The 21299-nt window shown below is 38.3% G+C and overlaps 2 protein-coding genes and 1 long non-coding RNA gene across 4 annotated transcripts in view; 2 read left to right on the top strand and 1 right to left on the bottom strand.

Annotated features, from left to right (window-relative positions):
* Window positions 1–9803, top strand: part of gpsm2l (G protein signaling modulator 2, like) — a 37144-nt gene extending 27341 nt beyond the window's left edge. Inside the window, exons 5-14 of the mRNA XM_067445586.1 lie at window positions 131–254; window positions 548–663; window positions 2175–2330; window positions 2405–2513; window positions 3527–3665; window positions 4261–4337; window positions 5194–5391; window positions 7092–7251; window positions 8037–8263; window positions 9271–9803. Coding sequence (XP_067301687.1) covers window positions 131–254; window positions 548–663; window positions 2175–2330; window positions 2405–2513; window positions 3527–3665; window positions 4261–4337; window positions 5194–5391; window positions 7092–7251; window positions 8037–8263; window positions 9271–9444 — 1480 coding nt within the window. The 3' untranslated portion in view covers window positions 9445–9803. The remainder of the gene's footprint in view (window positions 1–130; window positions 255–547; window positions 664–2174; window positions 2331–2404; window positions 2514–3526; window positions 3666–4260; window positions 4338–5193; window positions 5392–7091; window positions 7252–8036; window positions 8264–9270) is intronic.
* A 297-nt stretch (window positions 9804–10100) lies between these two features.
* Window positions 10101–21299, bottom strand: part of LOC137078368 (protein-glutamine gamma-glutamyltransferase K-like) — a 119101-nt gene continuing 107902 nt past the window's right edge. Inside the window, exons 2-15 of the mRNA XM_067445585.1 lie at window positions 15639–15834; window positions 14903–15321; window positions 14594–14785; window positions 14233–14484; window positions 13989–14107; window positions 13484–13591; window positions 13211–13388; window positions 12967–13105; window positions 12693–12885; window positions 12463–12616; window positions 12102–12386; window positions 11863–12023; window positions 11643–11779; window positions 10101–10635 (exon numbers count right to left, since the gene is read on the bottom strand). Of these exons, the coding sequence (XP_067301686.1) occupies window positions 10488–10635; window positions 11643–11779; window positions 11863–12023; window positions 12102–12386; window positions 12463–12616; window positions 12693–12885; window positions 12967–13105; window positions 13211–13388; window positions 13484–13591; window positions 13989–14107; window positions 14233–14484; window positions 14594–14785; window positions 14903–15320 (2484 nt within the window). The 5' untranslated portion in view covers window position 15321; window positions 15639–15834 and the 3' untranslated portion in view covers window positions 10101–10487. The remainder of the gene's footprint in view (window positions 10636–11642; window positions 11780–11862; window positions 12024–12101; window positions 12387–12462; window positions 12617–12692; window positions 12886–12966; window positions 13106–13210; window positions 13389–13483; window positions 13592–13988; window positions 14108–14232; window positions 14485–14593; window positions 14786–14902; window positions 15322–15638; window positions 15835–21299) is intronic.
* On the top strand, window positions 14440–21147 carry LOC137078371 (uncharacterized). Of its 2 annotated transcripts, XR_010905293.1 has the most exons (7): window positions 14440–14528; window positions 14610–14808; window positions 19646–19772; window positions 19887–20064; window positions 20157–20643; window positions 20859–20997; window positions 21075–21147. It is a non-coding gene; the product is annotated as an uncharacterized lncRNA (long non-coding RNA). The 2 variants fall into 2 exon arrangements; XR_010905294.1 differs by lacking the exons at window positions 14440–14528; window positions 14610–14808 and adding an exon at window positions 18309–19407.

The raw sequence follows: 21299 nt of genomic DNA, 5'->3' as shown, positions 1-21299 counted from the left end.
ACACCCAAAACTAGTGTAGACGACACACATGCCAAAAGACAAAACATTTTATTTCATTTGGCCTCATGGGCAGTAATGTTTTCCAAAAGCATGCCTAACTGTATCTTATACTGTACATGTCGTGTTGAAGAGCGAATCTGGCCATTGTGAAGGATTTGGGGGACAGAGCGGCTCAGGGCAGGACCTACGGCAACCTTGGCAACTCCCACTATCTGTTGGGAAACTTCCAGGATGCTGTCCTTGCTCATGAGCAGGTATTTCTAAACATAATGAGCTTAAATAAGCTGCTAGGTTTAAATAAAAATGATGACGAAAAAAATCCAATGCATCAAACTGTAATAAATTATGGATTAGTATACAGAAAGTTTGTATTATTGTGTGTACGAAAGTTAATAATAATTATACAACACTGTACTTGTTGTAATGATGATTAGAATAAATCTCACTGCATAAACAATAAACAGTCTGTACATCAGTAGTGCAGAAAATACTCATGATGTACATATTACATTATGTAAACATTAACAATGCTTTCTTGCTTTTACAGCGTCTGCTTATTGCGAAGGAGTTTGGAGACAGAGCCGCAGAGCGGAGAGCTTACTGCAACCTTGGAAATGCATACATATTTCTTGGGCAGTTTGAAGTTGCAGCCGAACATTACAAGTCAGTTTGTTTTGTTATTTATTTCTTTTTAACATTTTTTAACATATACAAGCAAGGAAATTGAACAAAGTGACAACAACAATTATTTTGAGTTTCATGTATTTTATTTGAGTTTGTAATATTTAAACAATAAATACAACAATGTGTATATTATATACATAATTATACACATTCACGTATTTGCATTTATATACAGTGTATATATACAGCTCTGAAAAAAAAATACATACAGTGTATATATACAGAATATTAGGGATGTCACAATACTCAATATAATATTGAACCGTTCGGTACGGCATTCACGGTTTAATACGCGCTGGTGAATTTCATTTTTGCGTGTAATTAATTATTTCCATTTTCCTCCGTTTGAAATATTCCTCTCAGTTTATTTCGGCTCTTTTTGAGTGTGCCTGTGAGTCTATGCGCTGATGAGCAAATATGCAATCATATGCACTGAAGTTAAGGGGTGTTAGCCGCGTTTTAAAGCCTTGCCGGTTAAACATTTCATTCGCGTGCATGCACACAAATGAAATGTTTAACCGGCAAGGCACGGACTGTTCAATGCATGTACTGTTTTGCATTGAGTGCTTGCACTAAACGTCTGTCAAACACACGATTACTGGACAGTCTTACTGCGCTAATACTGTCAAATACACACAAGGTTAGCATATAAACACAGTCGGTTATATCTAAAGTGAAAGTAAAATCGCGTGCGTCTATATATGAGATTTGACCAGGTCTTCAATTGACAGCAGCAGCCTAGTGAACCGCTTGTCCTTAAAGGGACAGTTAACCTCTAAAATTGTTAATAAAAAAAGACTGCTTTTAATAAATGTTGTATATTGAAGACTATGTAGTTTTAATTTAAGCCTACATTTATTCATTCAGTTTCATACTTAAATGCTACTGAGCTACATCTCTGAGCTGCCACTGTACAATACACTGGGAATGTGTACAAGGGTTTTTTAGGTAAAGTTTTAAGTTTAAGTAAGGGTTTTCAAGTCTTTTAAGTAAAACAAAGAAAGAGTATTGCAATAAAAACATTCTCTCCTTAACTTTTTCTGCTCCTGTCGCCTAAGAATAGAATGGCAAAATAACCCAAACCGTAGTGAAAAACCGAGGTATGTATTGAACCGTGGATTAACTGTATTGTTGCATCCCTACAGAATATATACAGTATATATACATCGTGAATCCAAAATATTTATGTTTATATACAGCGCTGAAAAAAAATTGAGACCACTTTTCTCAATGTTAAGTGGTCTCTTAAATTTTTTTCCACAGCTGAATAAAAATATAAATATTTTGGATTCATGATGTACTCCCTGATTATACATTTATACATGTCTAAATATACATGATATATACATTTTGAACAAAAAAGTTGCGGGCTGCAGCTTTAAATGTCTTTTAAACTCCAACTAAGCAAGCCAAAGACAACAGTGGTGGTCTGGAGCATGTTCGGAGCACATCTCAAGGTCATTTTGATGAGTGTATTGTCTATCCCGCAGGCGGACGCTGCAGTTGGCGCGGCAGCTGAAGGACAGGGCCGTGGAAGCGCAGGCCTGCTACAGTCTGGGCAACACCTACACACTACTGCAGGACTATGAGAGAGCCATAGACTATCACCTCAAACATCTCATCATCGCTCAGGACCTCAAGGACAGGTAGGCTGTCTTTGACACTTCCTGTCTGTGCTGCTGTTGATGAGGTCTAATCCTCCTCCTGTCACTGTGGGTAGGATCGGAGAAGGGAGGGCGTGCTGGAGTTTAGGGAATGCATACACCGCACTGGGAAACCACGAGCAAGCCATGAGTTTTGCAGAGAAACATCTGGAGATCTCAAAAGAGGTGTGTGCGTGTGTATACGTGCACGTATGTTTGTGTGTTGTACGTGTTTGTTTGGATGTGTGTGTGTGCTTGGCAGACTTCCTGCCTGCACAGGAAAGATGGGGTGAATCTCATAAAAAAAAAAAAATCAAATGGAAAACAAATATTAATTGTAAGAATACATTTTATTTTACATTAATTGAATAAAGCTTTCTATACTATTATAGTTATTGTAGTTTAGTTTTTGATAATATTTTTAAATAATTTTATTTTTGTAGTTTTAATTTTTTTAAATTATAGTTTTAAAATGTAATTTGTACTTTTTAATAACTTTTTTAATATACTTTTTAAGATTTATTAAGCATAAGTTTATTTCAGTTAATGTTTATTTTATTTCAAGTAATGAACAAGGTTTTAGCTTTACTAACATTGTTCATGACATTATTTTTCATGACAATTAAGATCATTCTCAGTACCTAAATACGAGTTTTCTGTGATTCTCAATCACTGTGCTTCTAATTAAAGTAACTTAATACTTAAAAAAAATAAACATGTTTTGTTCAGCATGCAATTTTGTGATGTAAAAAAGACTTTCTGCTGATGTGACATTGGATAATTTTTTTTCTCCACCTCTGTACTTAGAATGGGGGAAAATGCATTGACATTTCTGCATTTTGGCAGATGCATTTGCATCTTACAACGGAGCATTATACAACATAAACAATTAATCTCAGAACCATAAATATTCATCAGAGTCAGTCGTAGCTTTATAAGAAAGCTAGATTAGTTAGTTTAGACGACATGTTCCTGCTTAAGTGTCATAAAAATAACATGAGTGCAAAGCAAAATAAAATGTCTGTCTTTCTTTTGATTTTGGGGTGAAATGTGAGTTGGACAGGCTTCATGAGATTCTCCCCCACAGTGCATGTTCATGATTGAAGTATGTGTTATCAGGACTAGCACTTCCAGTAATGTTTGTTCCTTCCTGTGTGTGTGTGTGTGTGTGTGTGTGTGCGTGTGTGTGTGCTCCTCAGATTGGAGACCGCAGTGGCGAGCTGACGGCTAGAATGAACGTGTCTGACCTGCAGTTAGTTTTGGGTCTGAAGCAAAACAGCCCAAGCGCTAACACCTCTGCCTTCATCGAGAGTCTGCCCGGTGACAGCAGTTCGCCTGGTAACAGCACACTCAACTTTCCTCAAAGATTCAAACCAAGCATCCTCTAAAATAGTCATTTATTTTTTCTATACATTTTATCATACATACAGAGTGGAAGGGGGAAAATACCTGGATAAGTGATTGTAAAGCGCTTATAAAAATGTACAAACCACAATGCAATAAAAAAAGAATTAACTGATCAAATAGTTAAAAAAAAATAGATTAAAATAATTGCATTAAGTGTTCAAATATTTACATTTCATTCCCTTAATATGCAAACACATTTTGTCTGGGTATCTAGCATGTTCAAATTGTTGTTGGTGAGTTTTGGAGATAGTGCCATCTACTGGCTAAAAGATGTACATTTTGGTTAAATATGTTCAAACTCACTTGAATATCCTGCTTAACTTTTTACATAAAACCATTTACATGAACAATTAAAACATTTAAAACATCTAAAAGGACATCATAATGTACAACATTAATATTCTTGGCAGCAACAAAATTAGTAAATTGGGAAGCTGACATCATCGTATGTACTCTGGACTGTAAGCAATTGATCCTCTTAGCACAACTGATCTGCGAAGAATGAGAATCATATCCTTGTGTGTAGATGGGAGATCCAGAGGAAGCCGGAGACACAGCATGGAGAACATGGAGCTCATGAAACTGACCTCTGACAAAAATACGGTGAGACATTAAACACATTCAAAACCTCATATACGCAAAACTAAAGATTAGGGATCGGGATCGATGACTAGACATTAAGTGAGATTATCAAAATGGATCTTCCATTTTTAAAATTAAAGGGGGGGTGAAACACTCAGTTTCAGTCAATCTCATGTCAATCTTGAGTACCTATAGAGTAGTATTGAATGACCAGAGTGCCTTTGATCCAGTGATCTTATTCATTCTCAGTGTGTGCCTAGCCTAAATCAACCCTTAATACACTGGTGTTAAGATGTGTTTTGGTCGATCGGCTCACAAGTAGATGAGGGGTTTTAATCCATCTCCTTTGTCCAGTTTCATCCACTTCTGTCCTGATTTCTTCGAGGGAATAAGTGTATGGCGATTTTTCAATGTAATAGAAAAAATAATCTTGCACAATTTGCATATGAAGCAGAAAATAGAAAAACGCACTGAACCTTCATTTCTGCTCTGACAGCTGCAAGACCAGCCGGATTGTGTGTGTGTGTGTAAAATCTCGCCTGTCAAGCGTGGTCTAACCTAATGCATTAGGTCAGTAGGTGGAAAGTAGGCCACATGAGAGTTTACACAACGAAAGCAGTGCAGTCGGATGTGTTTTCAGCTACCTCTGGAAGTCATCAAAAGTGGACAAGCTGAAAACCTTTTCAACTGTATTTAGCGTCGTCAACTTGGGATCCGATTGGGATTCTAAACACATCTTAATATCAGGTGTAAACAGAGCCCTAGGACTTGCATACATTGCATATACATTTTGTCACTTAAATTTCATAGTGCAAATGTTTTGCATATCAACAAAAGTGTGCCTAATAAAGTCTATGCTCCATCTACTCTGGGGCAGGCCGGCGAGGAGACTACAACCCCTCAGCAAACTAAATCACCGACGTCCAAAACGTCCGTAGCCAAGACATCTTCCAAACTTTTCTTCATCAATCGCTTCAGGAGCAAAAAGCACAGGTTAAATGATTCAAATTCCAGTCTACCTGCTGAGAACCAATGCAGCAGCAGCAGCCCAACTTCATCCCCTCTGGACACACAGGTAGGTACCTTGAAGATCCCTTTAGTCTGCATGAATTTGTGATAGTTGTGGTAGTCTTTTCTTCCCTATTGTGACATACACCGATTAGGATTAACAGGTGAAGTGGGTGGGATATTATAGGCAGCAAGTGAAAATTTTGCTCCCACAGTTAATGGTAGAAGCAGGAAAAATGAGCAAGTGTAATGATTTGAGTGAGTTGAGGGCTAAATTGTGATGGCTGGACGACTGGCCTGGGTCTGAGCATCTCCAAAACTGCAGCTCTTGTGGGGTGTTCCCGGTCTGCAGTGGTCAGTATCTATCAAAAGTGCTCCAAGAAAGGAACGGTGGTGAACCAGCAACAAGGTCTTGGGCGGCCAAGGCTCATTCATACACTTGGGGCTGTGTGTGGCAGCGAAGGCTGGCCCGTGTGGTCCGATCAAACAGATGAGTTACTGGAGCTCAAACTGGTAAAGAAGTTAATGCTGGTTCTGATAGGAGGGTGCCAGAATACACAGTGCAAAGCGTATGGGGCTGCATAGCCACACGCAACCATGTCGGGACGTGAGCATCAGAACTGGACCCATCAGCCGCAGACCAGTCAGGATGCCCATCCTGACCCCTGTCCACCGCCAAAAGCACCAACAGTGGGCAGGTGAGCATCAGAACTGGACCACGGAGCAATAGAAGAAGGTAGCCTGGTCTGATGAATCACGTTTTCTTTTACAACATGTGGATGGCCTAGTGTGTGTGTCACTTACCTGGAGAACACATGGCACCAGGATGCACTATGGGAAGAAGGCAAGCCAGCAGAGGCAGTGTGAAGCTTTTGGCAATGTTCTGCTGGGAAACCTTGGGTCCTGCTATCCATGTGGATGTTACTTTGACAGGTACCACCTACATAGGCATAGCATGTACCACCTTTCATGGAAACATTATTCCCTGGTGGCTGTGGCCTCTTCCAGAAGGATAATGTACCCTGCCACGAAGCAAAAAGAAGTCTTGACTTGGCCTCCAAATTCCCTCCAAATTCTCCAAAAAGAGGTGTGTGTGATCTCAATCAAATCGAGCATCTGTGGGATGTGCGGAATGAACAATTCCGATCCATGGAGGCCCCACCTCACAACTTACAGGACTTAAAGGATCTGCTGCTAACACCTTGGGGCCAGGTCAATGCCTCGAACGGTCAGCGCTATTTTGGCACCAAAAATGGTACCAACACAGTATTACATTAGGTCATAATGTTATGCCTGATCAGTGTTTATATCTGAGTGAATTTGATTGGATGCTTTGCTGTTGGTGGATCTATGACAAGTGTTGAGTTGCTCTGCCTTCTCCCAAGTAAATATGTCATCGGAGAAGAAAAGAGATGTCGCTGCAAGAACGTTATTTTGATAGGGCACATGAATAATAATAAAAGATGTGCATGTATAAATCTTAATCTAAATGTATAATAAATATTGAAAAATGCCATTGAAAAGACACATAGTCAGGTATTGATTACATGGTGAGTTTAATTAGCAGTGGTGGTTCTCAAAAAACATTGATAAAAGATTGAAAAAGAGGCTGAAATACTGTATTATCCAATCAATTTTATAATTTAGATTTTAAAGAGCATGCAAATTAATCATCTTTTCTAAATATTGTTGCCTTTTTAAAATGTTTTCAGTTTTTAAATGATGAATGATGCACTATTGTTTTAATTATAACTTCCTTTTCCACAGTACACTCCAGACACTCTGGGTGACGACAGCTTTTTTGACCTTCTAAGCCGCTTCCAAGGCAGCCGCATGGATGATCAAAGGTGCTCATTAGAGGACGGCATAAGCCGTGTCCCCGCCCCTTCCTTTCCCAGTGAAACCCCACCCGTAGCCTTGAGGAAACGTGAGTCGACCCTTCCTGCCTGACTGTACTGACCTGTACTATATGAATGTGCAATAAAATCACTTAAGATGCATTCACACTGAAAGCTATTTAAAAAGCAAAGCCTAAAATAAATGATTAAAAAGTTATTTTACTTTACACAAAACTTCATGCACTACTAGAGTTTCAGTGTGAATACACTTTTAGTATGTAACAATTATAGAGCAGTGTATATAGTGACAAGCAATTTGTTTGTCCACATTGATCACTAAACTACTGTCACATGAGAAAAATCGCAGCCAATCTGATGAAAATTGATGTTTAATGTACGGTTAAATTGTGGGAATTTGGAAGGAATTGCTTGTCACTTTTGCACTTATTGCCTGGTCAGGACATGGTGTTAACCTTCAGAAATGTATCAAGATATCATGATTAAAAAGCATAAAATACATTTTTAACTAATCATAATATAATTTTCATTTAAAAGTGTAATTTATTCCTGTCAGTCATTCCTCCAGTCTTCAGAGTCGCATGATCCTTCAGAAATCATTCTAATATGATATTTTTGTGGAAACCGTGATGCATTTGTTTTCAGGATTCATTGATTTGAAGCATTTATTTGAAATAGAAATGTGTTGTAACATTATAAATGCTTTTACTGTCACCTTTGATCAATTTAATGGGTCCTTGCTGAATAATAATTAATTTATAAAAATAAAAAAAAGAATTCTTACTGCACCCAAACTTTTAAACATGTACTATAAGCAGCATTTCATTGGTCTACACTGTACTGTTTTAACCTTCAGCTACTTCCGCAACCGGAGCGGAGGCCTCGGCACAGCCTGGCCATTTTCTAGACCTGCTGGCCAGCTCACAGAGCCGTCGGCTGGACGAGCAGCGGGTCAGTGTGAGCAATCTTCCAGGTCTCCGGCTGGACCAGCGCCACAGCCAGGATGTTCTCAGCAAACTCATGGCCACAGCCGATGGCAAAGAACCAGATGAAAACTTCTTCGACATGCTGATTAAGTGCCAGGTTGATTATGTTTATTATTAGGCTGCATCATTAAAGAGGCCATATTATGCCCTTTTACAAAGTCTTGATTTTTTTGGGGATCTACTAGAATACGTCTCATGCTTAAAATGTTCAAAAAAACATCAAGCGGCAGCCTCCCCCAGTTTCTGTTGAAGCCAATACAGAAGTGACTTAAACTGCAATTCATCGACTGGCCACTAGGCTCCAGGCTCCAGAAGGGAGCAGAATCTCATTGAGCCCCATGTTAAAATGCCCAACTCTACAGCAGAAGAAAACATGTTTACAGCCTGGTCCAAATTGTGGTTTTGGTCTATATGGCTAATTTTGCCCTTCATGACAACTGTGAGGGGGGGTGAATTTTTTTATAACTCATTCGTTTACATTATATTAAGCCTTTAAATTCTGCATAATTAAGGGCGTGGCCACAAGATGGCAATGGCTGACTTCACGTTTCAAAAACTTTCTTCAGAAACATGGACGTCATGGACGCTACGTCCATATTTTTTTACAGTCTTTTGTGTACATCAGTTGTACGCTTTATACGGTGCATTGTGGGACATCATTTTGGTTTCAGATGCCACTAAAAATGGCTGTCTCCAATAGTGCCCCATTTATATGGCAAATTCAGCACCTATCTTTATGAAGCCACTCTTTCCAAAAAGCACAATCTGATTGGTTGATTGGATCAGTGTGATGTGATTGGTCAAGCGCTCCTTACCATAACCTTGAGTTTCAACGCACTACTAACTATCTCGACCAGGCCCGCCCATATTTTGGATATGCCTTCGGCATGAATTATTTAAATGAGGAATATTATGACATGTTCCGTTTACGGAAGAAAATTGATATAGAGAACACTTTGGAGGGACTTTGTGCTTCGACGTTTTTCATGCTCAAACATCAACATTGCAAACTTATGAGTAATAAAAAGCATAATAGATCCTCTTTAAATATTACATATCACATCCTTTTGAAGGCGTATGTTCCGTGTCTGTTTTTGACTTCAGGGATCCAGACTGGATGATCAGAGGTGTGCTCCTCCTCCCCCGCCCACCAGAGGCCCAACAGTCCCAGACGACGACTTCTTCAGCCTCATCCTTCGCTCCCAGGCCAAACGGATTGATGAGCAGCGAGTCATATTACCATCAGACTCGAGACCTCTTCAGACCAATCCTGACTGACCTGCTCTTTCTGAAACCAGTGTACTGTTTCGGGACCTTGCGCCCTCACTGAAGTCGTGCTCATGAATCAATGCCTTGTTGAAAATCAGACCCTACAAGATGTTTTCCCTTCTCGCTTAACATGAAGATTTTTGCATGAGGAGAGGCTCAAAGTTCTTTCTACAACCGTGATCTGAACTGGATTCAGATGTGTTTGTGCAGAATAGAAGCTTATTCAGAATCAGACCAAGACTGCCGTCTCTTTCTCAGGGATTCAGTACAATGCACTGAATGTGTTTCATTCGCCTGGATAACTGGATGGACTTAATCAGCTGTTACTGGATGGTAGATTCAGATGTCAGACCATTTTATATATATATATATATTTTAACACTAAATGTAGTATCTGTTCTGTTTTCTTTTGATTATTTGACTTGAAATGTGTTTTATATTATCTTTTATTACCAACGAAGCAATGCTCTATATATTTGTTTTTGAGGTTTTAGAGACCAGTGATGACAAGCAGTCTGCAAAAGTCTTGATTTTTTGTGAACATAAAATTACTTGTTCTGGAAATGATATAAGTCAAGAATGTATTACTTATTTCGAATGAAAAGAGGAATAAACCCTCAGTTTGATAGATGCATGACAATCGGACACAGTTTAGTATGCTGGGGATATTTTATTTGAAGCTCAAGCTGCACAGGACAGTGTAACCAACACCATGAAACAATTATTTTAGTTTTCATAAGAATGAGGAAAAAAAAACTATCAAAAATTAAAAGGAAAAGAAATAAACTTGATTATAAGTGATTATTCAGTATAACATTTGAAAACTAGGTAAATGAATGCCACCAAAATACTAGGTAAAAAGAGAGGAAAATATAATTTAAGACAAGAAAACAATACCATCCTAGATTGTGATTAAATGCATCATCAGATGTGTAATTTTTACAGATGGTAGGTAAAGTAAAACTAACAGATGCAATTTAAATCCATCCAATGTGAGAGCTTTCTATTCAGTGGAGCCTTGACGGTTGTTCTCTTTTGGTTATTCGATTGGTTTAGCTGTGCTGTTTGACCACAATGTTGGTGAATCCATGCACCTGAGTGAGCTGAGGACAGTCGAATGAGGCCAGAAGTTTATGTGGCCCGTGACACTTGGGAATAAATTTCTCAGTCAGGCACACGGTGGCATGTCCTGCAATGTCACTGAGGAAGAAAATACAAAGAAAATTTAGTATTATTATATTCCAATAATATTTGTTAATTAAATATTCGCAAACTGTATTGCGACACATATATTACTATATTTAAACTTAATTTTAAAGAATACTTTCATCTTGAACGATAAATTTTAGAAAAGCATTCTATTATGCAATATATATAAATGTACTATCCTTTATGTATTTATTTAAAAATATATATATGGTAACACTTTATTTTAGGGTTCAGTTATTAACTAGTTGATTATTAGCATGCTTATTACTAGGATATTGGCTGTTTATTAGTACTTAAAAATCACATATTAATGCCTTATTCTTCATTACTTTCTTCTACATCCTTAATCCTACCCAATACCTAAACTTAAATGCTACAAAAACTACCTTAGTAAAACTACCTTACTAACTATAAATAAGCAGTAAATTAGGAGTTTATTGAGGCAAAAGTTGTAGTTAATAGTGAATGTGTTCCCCATACTAAAGTGTTACCAAAAAAATATATATATATATTTAGATTAAATAATGAACTATATAGAAACACATTATTATTTAATATATCCAATGTATATTCTAAATATATTTTTAAATAATTTTTGTTACATTGTAAAAAATAAAATAAAAAAATTCAGGTCTCCAATTGAAAAATTTCTAGTGACTGATCACATCTAAATTTTTTAGTTGGCCAAAAGGAAGTTTTGTGAATTAAATTGCATCAATTCACAGAAATTAAATTTGGCCAACTGAAAAATTTAGATGTGATCAGTCACTAGAAATGTTTTAATTGGTGACAATTGGAGAATTTGTTTTTTACAGTGTAGATTAAATATTCACAAACTATCGCGACACAAATATATTACTATAATTTTTAATGTCTCTCTTGCTCTCTCGATTAAATGATCACAAACTGTATAGCAACACAGAATGATTTTTGAGCATTGTGTTCATCAATCAATTTTATATAATTCTTTGAAAATTACAAATATTCTAGTGTCTTACCCATAGTTGACAACTCTGGCATGCTGCAGTCCAAGTCCCACAAAGCGGAATACCGAGTTCTTCAGGACACAAGGCAGTGGATTCTGGAATGTGATTTTGACTGGCACTTCTTGACCCAGGACAGCATCACAAACAGGCTGAGAAGAACCACATACAAGACACAATTCAGCACTAAACTATTTAAACTGATCAACAGAGTAAGTTAAATTCTTTAACTCACAGCGATAACCAGATCTGGAGTGCGCAGTCTGAAGCTGTACTGGGTGGCCAGAATCTGCTTAGTCTGAGCGACGTGTCCAAAGAGATTGAGCATCAGGGTGGCGTGATCCACCAGGTGCTCCTTATACTCGTCATAACTCAGGGTCCATTCCATAGGTTTGCCTATAAATATTCATGCTTTCGTTACAAGTGTATATTTTAAATATCCAACAAATTAAATGAAACTTTATAATTTCTCACATTCAGAGGGCTTGAGCTCAATGCATGTCTGGTCTCTCTTCAGGAAGGTCTTCCTGACTCCAGTGTAGTACATGGCTGCTGCATGGCTGTGGAGGGTGACGCTACGAGGTGAGCTGCATTTGTTTTTTAGATTGATGCAAAGCACGGCCTCTTTTCCCACACACGGCCCATCACCCTTCAGGCTGACTTCACAGACAACATCCTCAGCACAGGGCAGTGGGTATGTGCATCTCCTGGAGCCATGACGAAGGGCTGTTTCCAAAGCGGCACACTTCTCAGACGAACCTGATTAATGAAAGCAGGAGATGTCAAAGGTGAGACCATGAATCCTAACCAGATGTTTTAAATTACATGTTTTTACCAAGTGGGTGTTTGTAGAGGTTTGTGATATCTACACGTTGATCTGAGCCGACAGCCTTAGTGCTGATGCAGTGACCTACTACATCCTTCTCAACGTGAACAACACCAAATGTCCCATCACATTTTCGTTGCCAGTAAACTTTATCATTGTTCACCTGGAGACACAGCAGGAATCATTAGTCATTATAAGTTAGTCAATGGCAGAATGCTAAAGGAAAGAAATTAACGCACTTCTGCAAAAAGGAAGGGCACGTCATGCTTCAGGAAGGTCTGTCCACTGCGGATCGCAGCAACAGAGGTCGGGCCGCAGCGGAAGAAGCCCTGGCTGGTCAGCTGAGGAGTGGAATCAAGCACCTGCCAACCTCCGAAACCAGATGGCAGGTCTGAACGAGCCATCCAGGCCTCATTCCACACATGGTAGTTCCTACACGAAGAGAAGAAAATAGTCACTTTATGCACATTCAGAGGAACTTTTGGGAACATGACAAATATTCATGATACTTACCAGATTGAATCACGGTTCATGTGATCAATCAGATGAAATTTCTCATCCAAATAGACATCACTTGTCAAAGAAACATCAGTGTCATGAGCAGAACAGAAGTTTGAGACTGGACGAACAGGAATGCCCAAACACCTCAACACTACGAGAAAGAAAGAAAGAAAAACCGAAGAAGAATAAGTGCCTTACATCTAAAATCACTTTCTCAACCATTTTTTCTCCTTGCCCATTCTGCCTGAACTCTTACGTGTGTTGGTGACTCCAGCAAAGGCCAAGCTCTGACCATATTTGACAGGTATTCCTCCACATTTGTGGTATTGTTTCAGGATGGCACTGCTGCCGCACCAGGATGTAGGAGAAGTTCCATCTCCATAGCAGTTTGACCAGTTACCCATCAACACACCACAGTCTTTGTTGGCAATAACCTGTTAAGGAGAGACGATTGAAAATGTGTTTTTATGACTCAAGCTTCATTCAACATCAAATTCAGGATATTGTTAAGAAGAAAATGAAGACTTGCCATGTCGGACACCACTCTGGAAATGTTAACAGGGCTTCTCCATCCTGAGCAAGGGGTGCAACTCTTCTCCAACACATACAAGCATGCAGCCAAGACTCCCTCCTCAAACTAAGAATCAGACGGCAAATTGGATATGATAAACTATAAAAATGTACAGTACGGCTCACAAACTATACTGAATCAAACATAATTTAAAAACGGATTTATTTTGTAATTACTTTGATTTAAATCCTATTACAAACCTAACCGACACAAATAAAAAGCTCAACCACTTTAACATTAAGGGATGAATTCGCTGAAATGATTCGGAGCGATTAGAGTCTTTTGATCGGTTCTTTTAAAGAATTGAAAGAGTCATAGGTTGCAATCTTTTTCCCAAGTCTTTGAGATTGATCTGGTTTTATTATAGATGTGTATTAAACCCTGTGTTGAGATGTTAAAATGTTGAAAGTAATTTGCAGGTGGTAAACATATAGTAATATATGAATAACAGTTTGGCTCTTACTTGACCAAAGTTCCATGTCCTGCAGGCAATCTGCTGTTTAGTTCCATAGTAGATTCTTCCCATGTCATTCAGCACATACTCGACTCTCTCTGCCTCCTCATGCAGGTACACACAGTCGTCTGAGAACACAGAAAATTGGATTTGAAGGTTCATAAAGCTTAATCGAGCTTTCTTTCCACATTCAGTTTAATCTTCATATTCTCATTTGGTTTTGTGTTATTTTAAAGTGTACTCAAACATGTACCTTTACACCAGGGGTTGAACAGCATGTAAATGTCATTTTCAGGAACACATGGTAAAGTGAATCTTCCTCCTGCACAGTGAGTCACGACACTCAGTTGGTATCGCCCAACGCAAGCAGTCGGAAGAGAGTGCACACACAGTTTGATACGGTTTTGGCCCTTTTCGACGATCTTTGCTCCCCAGCAGTCTTTCTTGAATTCTTCCACAATTGGAACGATCACATAAGTGCCATCCCGGATGGATGGGATATGACCTGTAAAGTACACAGAAGAACAAGATTCCAGTGAGGGAAGAAGTGTAAGTTCCTCCTCTGTACTGTATCTGCATGTCCTCTTGCACGTGCGGGCCATACAGTAACTAACCTAGTTTCAGCTCCAGGTGAAGTTTGTCGCAGCTGGGATTGAAAGGACGGCACAGATCAACCCACATATTGAAACGCTGTCCTCTGCGGACGATGAGGTGATCATCAGGGAAACAGTGTGTGTGATGTTCCTGACGATTCTGTCCGGTCCTGCACTTGAGAAGATCGACTTTACTCACTCGGAGGACAGCTTCTGAGAAAACGAAAAAGCAGAAGGCAAGCCATTAAATATCAAACAGATCCTTCATTGAGTTATTACAATAATACATTTCCCACCATGCATTGCCGGCCGAAGATCTACAACTCTTACCATCATTTCCACAGACTCGCTTGACTGTGCAATCATCCATGCACTCCTTGATGACAACTTCCTTAGTCTCGTAATCACGGCATGGAGTGACATAGTTGCAAGGATTAGTGTATGGAGTAGCACATGGGTTGACGCAAGGGTTGACGCAAGGGTTAACACAAGGGTTGACACAAGGGTTCACACTAGGGTTGAACCATGGGTAATTATAAGGGACAGACCAAGGGTTTGCACAAGGGTTTACATAAGTTTTAGCGCAAGGGTTGGCACAAGGGTTAACATTTGCGCAAGGGTTAACGCAATGATAAGGATAAGCCGGTGTGTAGCATGTGAATTTCCTGCAGTCGTCCGCTTGCAGTTTGCAAGCTGGGAAACGGCCGACAGTGCAGAGGTTTCTGTATGGGTTGTACACAAAAGGCATGCTGGGCAAAAAAGACAAAAAGAGATGCATTAGTGTGAAAAGTAACTGGTCATTAGATGGTTAATAATTCACAAATAAGGCCTCTTGGGTGTTTTTAGATCTGTTCATTTGGCTGTTTTCTAAATGATCAGACCAATATTTGTAATATCCGATATGTAATCATGCCAGAAAAAGAGCCTTTAGAAATAATAATCTGCTAAATAACTCTTGATAGAAACATCTTATGAAATCTAGATAAGTATAGTTTTCTTATAGCAATATCTATGCACAAATAAACCAGATAATACGTTTCAAACAATGTCAAAGTTGATTACTTACATGTTTTAGTCCTTGTCCTTGTTTAAGAGAAACTGAACGGAGAACTAGATTTACTGAAGCAAGTGAACAGTGAGTCCTGTTTTAACCAGCTTGTTGATCGCACTGATGTTCGTCTCCACCGTAGAACGGATTTTTATACTAGATCTCGATCTCCACCCTGTCCACAGCTCATAGCAGAAGTGTAAAAAATTGTCCTCTTAAGAAAGGGATCAAAGGATTTTGAGTCACGCATGTTCATTTTAATGACCTGTTTTATTGAATTAATGGGACTAATTAACATCTTAGTTTAATTGTTGTGAACTTTAAAACTAGGTAGAGTCCTCTTACTGACAGAGCAGGTCTGTCCATTTAAGACACTGACATTGGTCATAAAACTGAGGAATCTATCCTTGATTTATATCAGAAACATTCTGTCAACAAAGTATGTTTGCATGTTTCTTACTGACCGACCCTGTTTGTTAGTCTGGTTTAATCTTACAATGATTTATGATTTTTATGCACTGCAGCGATTAGTCAGAATCGGACTGCCATGTGATCAATTAAAATCATCCATTACGTATATTTGAAAGAATGAAGCTCCCTTTAACAGAGAGATTAGATCAGGGATTAAGGGAAAATGGTCTGACATACAGTAAATTGCATGATTATATTAAATTAAATTGCAGTACAGTTAATTGTCAATTACTCTTACATTTATCTGATGATCATCAGAACAAGGATGACTCTGATGTACGACTTTGTTATTAAATAGAACGACTCATAAAATTGGAAGGAGGAGATTAAAAAAATTCACAAGAGAGTAATGTAAATTAAAATGGTATGTTTCATTTCCATGTTTTATTTAAGCCCAGACCCCCCCCTCCCTTTTTTTTGTTACTGTCAGAGGGTGAAGTGTTTCTCCAGACCCCATGATTACAAACCAAACAGGGTCCCCTGATATAGGAAGATATTTCTCCTGACAAGCGAGGAATCTGATGTCATAACTTAAGCTTCTTCTAAAACAAACATACTGAGTTCGTCATGTACTTTTTCCGTTTCTGAGACTGTTCACCATCCCCAAACTGAAGCTCATGCTCCGCCTAGAAAGCGCCTGAGAAAATTAGGAGAAATAGCCTTTAATAAGACCAATTAAGTCAAAATGACCTACAAACACCCATCAGCAAATCATTACTAGAACAACGACTCTACAAGGGCTTTAGCAAATTGATATGACATACGACTAGTAATTCTGGACTTGACTGAAAACAATAAAATGGCATCCATCTATCCTCGTTTAAAATTATTTTAGCTATTTTCTCTGACAATTATGTTGGCAATGAACGCACTTGAGTAAATTGATGCAAGTTCAAGAGCCATTTTGGAAATAAATGTCAGACTCACTGTGGTCAGGCTTGAAATGTCACTGAAAAACTGTGAAAGAATGAGAGATCACTATTGTATAACCACTCAAATTATATGGCAACACACAAAATATCGCTCATTCCATTGTGTTTATCAGACGACAGTAATTTAGTTCAGTCAAATGAATATATGGGGAGGTGTGGCACAGGTGAAGAAAGGCTGCAACTGCGAAACTCTAAAGGAGTGCTTAATGAGCTTTCAGCGCTGTACTTTTGGAAAAACAGCTTTGCAAGGATCGTCTGTAAGGCAATCTCCTAAATGACTCTTATGTATTATAATAGCAGGCAGTTATTATAAATCTTTAGTCAGTTATACCCATAATTAATCATTCTGGTATGCTGTTATCCCAGTTCATTAATACTAAATGTCTACTAAACTTTGGAAACACACAGAACAGTGTTGATGGTGTTTCATGCTATGACCTGGTGTCCTTCTGAATCACACCTCCGAGATTCAAATCTCTTAATTACATTTTCAAATATCCACTCTTTCACTTTAAGGCTTCCTTAGTGCAGCGACACCATATTATAGCATCACTGTTGGCTGGCACATCAGTCTCTTTCAGCTTCAGTTTATCTGCTCCGCTTGGTGCTGTTTTTACCTCCTCTTTGCAGTCAGTTTTACTGTAGTATTAGGAAGGCTGTTTTGGATGCACCTCTGTTGTCAAATGTTCCATTTAGACAATCTTAGGTGCACATTGGTGTGTGTGTGTTTTAAATGTATTTCTACGGTTACGGTAGCAATACAGTATTAATAGTATTAATATATTAACGGTATTATAGTAATAATGCAGTATTAATTGACCAGCATTGGATTTTTGACTGTGACAAACGTCAGACTGTGGACTTTTGTTTCTGTGCTTCATCTCTTCTAAACTAGCAGTAATTTAAAGGCATACCAATTAATCACTGCAAAGTTAACCCTTTAAAAACACTATCTCTTGAGCTTTCATACTTATAAGCTCTGTGCATGTATAAAGTTCATTATTTTATGCAACCTTTGTTTTGAAAGCGTTTTGAACTGATTTCAGATGTATACTATGCTTGTTCACATATCCATTTATTGTCTGCACTTTTTTAAAAGAACTTGGGGTATGAAAGACAACAACTCCTAGATCCTTCGAATATACTCCCGGGTTTCTTCTGATACAAAGCCATATGCTAAATCGCTTAAGTAACCCTTTAAAGCTAAAGTTGCTCCTAACTTGCCGATTTAGGAGAAATTCTTAAAAATAATGGCCGTGTCAGTCCTCATTTTAGGACCCCCCTACATTTTTGCTCTAAGAGTATTTTACAAAGCATTTTAGTGCTAAAAAAAGTTCCTAAATCTGTGAAACGTTAGTAGTCATGATGACCTCAGCAATCCGCCCAAAGACATACGCCATTGAGGCAATAATAGAGCCTTGGGTGCTGAGCCTTTTCTTCATGCAATACATCTTATTGAATCCAAGATAAAAATTCTAAGCTGATCAGACATTTTAATGTGCTCCTCCCGAACTTTGTTTAAAACATTTTCGCTTGAATTCTGTAAACTCTCGATGCAGACATGTAAGAGGCTGACAATTAGCTGAACATATGCTTGTTTAATTAGTGACACATGGTCTACTTTTTCAAATCTTTATTTGAATATGGCAACATGATACATCATTTCACAATGTGAATACGTTGAATGTTGTTTAACAACAAACCGCTTGTTCAATCAGAACAAACTGATTGGAAAACAAAAAATCAGTAGACAAAAACTGCATGCAGTGTTAAAAGTTGTGTATCAGTCACCAAAGTTTTTCATCTGATCAATATAAATTATGGAAAAAAGTAGGTAAGTGCCACCTATAGTATAGCAGTATAGGGTGAAGAAAATTAAGTCACTTAATCTCAGTCATTCCAGTATGTTTAGATTATTTAACTACTAAAATCATTAGATTTATCCCCAACAGACATGACATTTGTAAATCATATATTGGATCATATAAAAATGCCACTGACAAAATAGTGACCCACATTACCTGCATTCATTTGAAAATACTGCATAATTATCTAGTCTGATATTTCTAAATGACAGCTCAGAACTAGAGCAATCATACTACAGTAAAGGTTGTTTTATAAGGTAAAAGGCAGTAAAAAAAAAAACCTTGTGTGACTCACCATGAAGACTTTTTTTTCCCCACACACTGTGGGCAGTGTGGGTGGAGAGGAGGTCATTATATACCAGTGTGTAGCAGAGAAAAACTTTTGGAGCAACAGTGGTTCATCCCAGCAAGACCTACTTTCACATGTTTTATTAATTTAAGCTCTCTGAGAACAGTTATTCTGATTACTCTGTAAATAAACAGATGCAAGTCACATTCAGGGACTAGAACTACTAAAATGTAAGTATCAACACATTCAATGTTTTATTTTTATTTGGGCCCTGGTTTTTTAGTATTTAATCATTGCATTTACAAAACTGCCATCTGTATTTTATTTATCATCTATATTTTAAGAAAATGAATACAAGTCTAAAGTTATACTTGATTTTTTTTCAATTCTCAGAATTAGACAGCCGTTTTTTTTTTAAATACCATGCTTTGTTCTATAATCTTTCCATTCTCTCTCTCACCTTTGAAGCTTCAAGTATGTCTTGTGCAAATATTTGCACGGGAACTGGAAGAGCAGCAAGGGAAATTCAGCCAGTCAATTTGCAATCTCAACCCGTGCAATAATTCCAAAGGCAAGCAAGTATGTGGAAGTGATGGTAAGCACTATAAGCTCATATGACTGCAGTGCATAGTGGGAATTACATTTCCAATTTAAGGTCTGATCTTTGATTGTTTTCTACCCTTGCTTGTTCTCAAATGCGTTGCTGCAGGTGTGCTCTATTGACCTCCTAAAAGGCAGAAAAGGACAAAATCGACTGGAACATCACACAAATTATTAAAAGAGCAATGACCTCATCATTCATAGAGGACGGAGTTTCCAGAGTTGGGTCGAGCTGACATAACCTTTTATTCGAAGTGGAGACAAACTTCATCTGGAGCTGATACTTGGTCAGTTATAGCCTTCTTTAACAACCACATGAGAAAAAAGTATATTATTTCTTCCCTCACTGGAATCTCTTGTTCTTCTGTGTGCTTTGCAGGTCATATCCCATCCATCCGGGATGGCACTTGTGATCGTTCCAATTGTGGAAGAATTCAAGAAAGACTGCTGGGGAGCAAAGATCGTCGAAAAGGGCCAAAACCGTATCAAACTGTGTGTGCACTCTCTTCCGACTGCTTGTGTTGGGCGATGCCAACTGAGTGTCGTGACTCACTGTGCAGGAGGAAGATTCACTTTACCATGTGCTCCTGAAAATGACATTTACATGCTGTTCATTTCTCATCTGAATCTCAAACACACATATGCTATGCTGACAATCTTTTAAAAAGATGAGTAAAAATAGAAAGCAATTTTAAATTAACTGTAACTCTTCAGTAAAAATTCAACTCTCTCTTCTCACTTTATTAGATGACTGTGTGTACCTGCATGAGGAGGCAGAGAGAGTCGAGTATGTGCTGAATGACATGGGAAGAATCTACTATGGAACTAAACAGCAGATTGGCTGCAGGACATGGAACTTTGGTCAAGTAAGAGCCAAACTTTTATACATATAAAGTATAACAAAACTCAAGGCTGATTTCCCCCCATACCTGTCAAATATGGTCAGAGCTTGGCCTTTGCTGGAGTCACCGACACGTAAGAGTTCAGGCATTATGGACAAGGAGAAAGAGAAATCTTTCTTTCTTTCTTTCTTTCTTTCTTTCTTTCTTTCTTTCTTTCTTTCTTTCTTTCTTTCTCGTAGTGTTGAGGTGTTTGGGCATTCCTGTTCGTCCAGTCTCAAACTTCTGTTCTGCTCATGACACTGATGTTTCTTTGACAAGTGATGTCTATTTGGATGAGAAATTTCAGTTGATAGATCACATGAACCGTGATTCAATCTGGTAAGTATGAACATTTGTGATGTCCCCAAAAGTTCTCTGAATGTGCATAAAGTGACTATCTTCTTCTCTTTGTGTAGGAACTACCAGGGCCGGCCCGTGGCATAGGCGGAATAGGCAAATGCTAGGGGCGCCAAAATTAGTGATCCCCCCCCCCCCCCCCCCCCCGGTTTTATTACTGCTACTTTTTATTAATATTAATTCGAAATACTACCTTAAAAAAACCTTAAACAAATCCCCAGACTCTTTAGTGTGTCCGATATTGAACGCGCGATCAGTTTAACGTTGAGAATTTGTTGTTGCGT

Source organism: Pseudorasbora parva, chromosome 6, assembly GCF_024679245.1.
Source record: "Pseudorasbora parva isolate DD20220531a chromosome 6, ASM2467924v1, whole genome shotgun sequence".
Classification (NCBI taxonomy): Eukaryota; Metazoa; Chordata; class Actinopteri; order Cypriniformes; family Gobionidae; genus Pseudorasbora; species Pseudorasbora parva.
Note: the sequence above shows the minus strand (reverse complement) of the source record. Positions and strands in the feature narration are given on the sequence as shown.